Source organism: Hordeum vulgare, chromosome 2H, assembly GCF_904849725.1.
Source record: "Hordeum vulgare subsp. vulgare chromosome 2H, MorexV3_pseudomolecules_assembly, whole genome shotgun sequence".
Taxonomy (NCBI): Eukaryota; Viridiplantae; Streptophyta; class Magnoliopsida; order Poales; family Poaceae; genus Hordeum; species Hordeum vulgare.
Window position 1 is genome coordinate 595515031 of NC_058519.1, and position 6015 is coordinate 595521045.

At 49.1% G+C, this 6015-nt stretch overlaps 1 protein-coding gene across 1 annotated transcript; it reads right to left on the reverse strand.

Moving 5' to 3' along the window:
* Positions 1-4146: 4146 nt before the first annotated feature.
* On the reverse strand, positions 4147-5576 carry LOC123430686 (cyclin-P2-1-like). Its single transcript, XM_045114533.1, has one exon. The coding sequence runs from the start codon at positions 5097-5099 to the stop codon at positions 4419-4421; it is 681 nt and encodes a 226-aa protein (XP_044970468.1). The 5' UTR covers positions 5100-5576; the 3' UTR covers positions 4147-4418.
* Between the last annotated feature and the right edge of the window lie 439 nt (positions 5577-6015).

Consider the following 6015-nt stretch of genomic DNA (forward strand, 5'->3'; position numbering starts at 1 on the left):
CTGAATTCCTTGATGACAAGCAAGGCTTTAAGCTTGGGGGAGTTGATACGTCTCCATCGTATCTACTTTTCCAAACTCTTTTGCCCTTGTTTTGGACTCTAATTTGCATGATTTTAATGGAACTAACCCGGACTGACGCTATTTTCAGCAGAATTGCCATGGTGTTGTTTTTGCGCAGAAAATAAAGTTCTCGGAATGACCTGGAAATTTACGAGGATTTTTTGGGGAATATATAAAAAATACTGGTGCAAGAATTACCTGGAGGGACGGAGTCAGGAGCCCAGAAGCCCAGGAGGCGCCCCCCTGGCCGCGCGTGGCAGGCTTGTGAGGCCTCGTGGCTCCGCCGCCTCCAACTCCAGCTCTATATAGTATCTCTCGCGCAGAAAAAATTAGGAAAGAAGAGTTCATCGCGTTTTACGACATGGAGCCGCCGCCACCACCTGTTCTTCCTCTAGAGGGCAGATCTGGAGTCCGTTCTGGGCTCCGGAGAGGGGAGATTGTCGCCGTCGTCATCACCAACCATCCTTCATCGCCAATTCCATGATGCTCTTCATCGTTCGTGAGTAATCTCATCATAGGCTTGTTGGACGGTGATGGGTTGGATGAGATCTATCATGTAATCGAGTTAGTTTTGATGGGGTTTGATCCCTAGTATCCACTATGTTGTGAGATTGATGTTGCTACTACTTTGCTATGCTTAATGCTTGTCACTAGGGCCCGAGTGCCATGATTTCAGATCTGAACCTATTATGTTTTCATTAATATATGTGTGTTCTTGATCCTATCTTGCAAGTTGTAGTCACCTACTATGTGTTATGACCCGGCAATCCCGGAGTGACAATAGTCGAAACCACTCCCGGAGATGACCATAGTATGAGGAGTTCATGTATTCACTAAGTGTTAATGCTTTGTTCCGGTTCTCTATTAAAAGGAGACCTTAATATCCCTTAGTTTCCATTAGGACCCGCTGCCACGGGAGGGATACATGCCGCGGGAGGGATACGTCCTGGAGTGACAAGTTCTTTTCCATAAGCACGTATGACTATATACGGAATACATGCCTACGTTACATTGACGAACTGAAGCTAGTTACGAATCACCCCATGTTATAATTGTTACGTGATGAATGTCATCCGACATAATTATCCATCACCGATCCAATGCCTGCGAGCTTTTCCTACTGGTCCTTGCTACGTTACTTTACCGCTACTGCTGTCACTGCTGCTACTGTTACCGCTACTGTTGTCAATACTTTGCTACTGAAACTTTGCTGCAGATACTAAGTCTTTCAGGTGTGGTTGAATTAACAACTCAACTGCTAATACTCGAGAATATTATTTTGCTTCCGCTTGTGTCGAATCAATAAATTTGGGTTGAATACTCTACCCTCAAAAACTGTTGCGATCCCCTATACTTGTGGGTTATCAATCATCACAAGGGCACCGAGGTTGATGAAGAGGCCCTCCGTGATCGACCCCCCTCCGACAGAGTGCCGGAACGGAGCTCCGGATGGGATTTCCGTGGAACATAGACTTGCAGCGGCGTAAAAAATGTTTTATGGACGCCTCTAGGGTTTTTGGAATATTAATGAATGTATAGGCTAGAGAACGAGGCAAGAGGGCCATAGGGAGTCGACAAGGCATCAGGGCGTGCCGACCTCTCCTGAACGCGTCGTTGCGTTGTGGGCTCCTCCTATAGCTCTAGGTTCCCCCCGAAGCTTCCAGGTCTTCTTTTGGTCCAGAAAAATCACCAAAAAGTTTCGTGGCAATTGGAATTCATTTGGTACTGAAAACCTGGGAAACAAAAACACGCAGAAAACCGCAACTCACACTGGACACTAGGTTAACAGGTTACTACTCAAAAATAATAGAAATTGATGCATTATGACCCAAAAATTATTTTAAGATGATAATATAACAACATGGAATAATTGAAAATTATAGATACATTGACGACGTATCAGTCCGCCAGTAGGATGCGGCCCACCTTGGATCATCTTTTCTTTAATCTTGATTTTCTTTTCCTCTCTTCATCTTCATTAATCACGTGCAAGTGATATGACATATGAGGAAGAAAATGAGGAGTATGGTTGCATGGATGGACAAATAAGGGCTTAAAATGAACATGACCGATCACTGACCGGGTGCGCCCGCACACACTTATGGGGCCAGATTTGCTATGTTTGGTTGTAGATGCTTAGATCATCTCCAATAGATGATGTAGATGCAAAAAATAACTAATTTATACAACTCCAAGGCCCCGAAATCCACCTCCAACAGATGATGTAGATAGAAAAAAAATACATAACCTCCTCCAAGTGATGTAAAAATACAACACTTGTAGCTCCACCTCCAAATGTTGTTAAAGGGTTGGGCGTCCGACAATCGCCCAACCGCATTTAGTTTCGTCTCGCCCGCCCGCCTATCGCTCGCTCGCCTCCCGTGCGCCGTCCGCTACCCGGGCCATGGCCGACTCTGATGATGTTGTTGCCTCCTTCGCCGCAGCCATCGTTGGTCTGACGCACCTTGCCACGTCCATCACCGATGCATCTGCCTTCTCTGATCCCGCCTCCGTCGCTATGTGGCTCCTCCACCCCGTCGTCTCATATTTGACCCACCCTGATAGATTGCCGTTGCGGCTGTGCACCTAGCGAAGAAGCAGTCAGCCGTCAAACCAGGCGACAGAGGCGTGAAGCGGCCGACGGGGCGCAACACGGCGAGGAATCCACGCGCGACAGAGAATGCGAAGCCGACCGCGGCTGCTTCGGCCGATTCGATGCCGCCCATGGCCATGGCAGCTGCATCCGCTCAAGGAACTCCTCCACCTCTGTTGCCATCACTGCTGGCCATGGAGAAAGATTTGGCCACGCCCACGGCCACCGCCCAACGTGCTCGATGAAATGTTGCAAAGATAAACAATTTGTTTTCCTCATATTTGTTATTTTAATATTCGATATGAATAGGAGGTGAGGTTAATTATGTGTACATCGTACATGGATGTACAACGGATGTACATAGCCGCGAGGCTGTCGCCCGGTTTTACATCACCAATAGGCATTATTTGGTGGAGTTGGTATTTTACATCATTAAGAAATGTAGTATACATCTTTAAATAGTACTCCCTCCGTTTCTAAATATAAATCTTTTAAGATATTTTACTAGGAGTCTACATACGGAGTAAAATGAGTGAATCTACACTCTAAAGTATGTCTATATACATCGTATATAGTCCACTAATGAAACCTCTTTAAAGACTTATATTTAGGAACGTAGAGAGTATTTGGAGTAAACCTTTTAGAATTCTGTGTGTGCATGGATGTCCCAGGTCACAACTCACAAGGGCCAGGGGTATCCTCCGTGCAGCTGCACTGTCAGGATCTGATCCGCCAATGGGTGGATACGAGTCCTTTTCCGTATCCCTGTGGGGGCTTGATGTTGATGGGGTCGCTGCAGCGTGCCGGGGATGTGCCGCGCTGTACCGTGCCGTGCCTACCACCTTTTCATTATCGGCAAAGTTATTGGCCGGTGCTGATGATGATGTCGCACCGACGACACAATCGCACATTTTCGAAGAGAAAATGAAGAAGATCGTTATACGTTCGGTCCTGACACGTTCCAATCATTTGTAGATTTAGAAAGCGTATGGAATCATTTATTGCGGTCGGTTGGCGTGATCATGGTCCGGTAGTTACGGAAAGGTGTCCCCTTCTCTAGATGGGAAAGATATTTCGTTACAATTCTCACTCGATCTGACCGTCTCTGTCAATCCTGTTTATATATTTAGCTGCTAAAAAGCAATCGTTTGTCATGGTGCCCGGATAATAAACAGAGTAAAAGATAGATTGTTCCTTACTAAGGCCCTGTTTGAAACCACCCAAATTATATAATCTGTTTTTTATAATCTATTATGTTTTCAAACAGGACAATTTATATTATAGATTTTAAAAACTAAATGATCAGATTAATAAAAACTCATAATCTACTCTACCTCAGCTAAAATCAGATTATGGATTACTAATGATCTATTATCCTTGTAAACTTGAAGATAATTACCTATTGTATGTAAAACCTGAATTACAGTCTATATAATCTGGCCTCTAAACATACTCATCTGGATTATTTTATAAACCAGATTATATAATCCATCTTCATAATCCAAATTATTATAATCTATTGTGGTTTCAAACAGGACCTAAACCTCGCATTGGTTCTTTTCCAATCGAGGTTGTGTGTACAAGTACAACCCCTAACACATGCAAGTTAGCAAACTTTCTACGATCATGTACGTACAGCCCGTGTGGACACTGGGCACTCGATCTTGTCACGACGCGGCACACGGCACGGCGGTGAGCTCGTGCGGCTGCCGTCAATGGCTGCGGCTACCTTAGTCTCTAGTGCGTCCAGGTTGACGAGGGTCTCTTACTGAGCCGCCGCCGCCGCTGGCGCCTGCCGGTGCTGCCTCTGCGCCTCCCCGGAGGAGACGAGGAGCGCCTTCTCGAGGCACCTCTCGACCTGGTAGCCGCCGCCGTGGCCCGCCTCCCTCTCCAGGTGCCGGCAGTAGCTCCGGAACACGCTCACGCTCACGTTGAGCCTGAACCGCATCAGGAAGAGGAAGTCGAGCTCCAGCGAGCTCAGCTCCGCCGCGCCCAGCCCGCCGACCGCCGCGAAGTATGAGTTCTTGTAGTTCCTGTCCTCCACGAACTTGGAGGCCACGAGGATGGCCGCGGTGAGCAGCCGCTGCGCGTTGGTCGCCACGACGCGCACCGCCCCGGCGCCGCCCCGGCGGAGCCGGTCCAGGTAGGCGTACGCCACCACGTACACCTGCGGCGAGACGTGCGCGTACCGGGAGAAGCGCTCCAGGAACTCCCTCATGCCCATGTCCAGCACCGTGCCGCCGTCGAAGGCCGCTGCCCTCCTCGCGTCCTCGCCGGTCGCCGCCGTCGTCCCGGCCAAGGCCCTCTCGTTGCGGGCGATGTGCCGCTCCAGCAGAGACGCGAGCACCGACACGACGACCGTCGGCGAGAGCGCCGCCATCGCTCCGTCGTCGCCGCCGACGCAGGGGAAGGCGCACGCGTCTGACCCAAGCTCATCGGAAGCCATTTCTCCAAGAACTCTCTGCTGGTCACGGCTCACGAGGATCTTGGACACAGCTTGGCTGGTTCTTACCGCCACGCACTCACCACGTACACTCCAAGTCCTCGAGAGCGGCGATACTTATGCATCTGAGGAGGCGGCAGGGCGTGGGGCCAGAGGCTATAAACAATGGAGGTTGGAGGAAAGGAGGGCGAAAGCGATGGCATCGCGGCATTAACATAATCACAGCGTGCACGTAACAGGGGGGCAAAGGACGACGGAGACGAAGGCTTCACGCACCTTCTTCGACCTCGGTTGGCCTTTGGTTGGGACTTGGGAGGATCTGAGATTACGAGGCGTATAATAACGGCGGATTCGGGCGCGATGGCCTTGTCCGGTCCGGTCCGGTGGTGCGGTTGGAGTGGCATCCGTGATCGGGGAGGCCGGTGCCAAATTGTCTTGTCGGTGTCTGCCGGTGCCGGTGGATCGCCGTACGGCCATTAACTATTCCCGATCGACCTCTCCATGCGTACGTGCTGCTACTACCTGCTGTTCTGGCATGGGCGTCTCGATGGCACGGACGAAGCGTGGGCGGGTCCTCTCTTGCTTGCTTGCTTGCAAGAGAGAATATATTATCACTGGTAATGGCGTGATGGGGCTTCGGTTAAGACGTCGCGATGCACCGCCGGAGACAATGGGGTTGGACGCGCCCTAACTAACAGCTCTTAACCACTTTTTTTTTTTTTTTTTTTTGCGGGAAGCTCTTAACCACTTGGTCGCACGTTTAAAAAATATATAAATTCGTCAACTCCAATCCAAAAAATTTAAAAAATGCCAGATAGGCAGCAGTGGAAAGGTACTCTATGCATGCGGAAAGGTCGTGGAAGAGAATTTCAAGTTGATGATATATATACATTTTAGTATAATAACGGTGTAGGAAGCA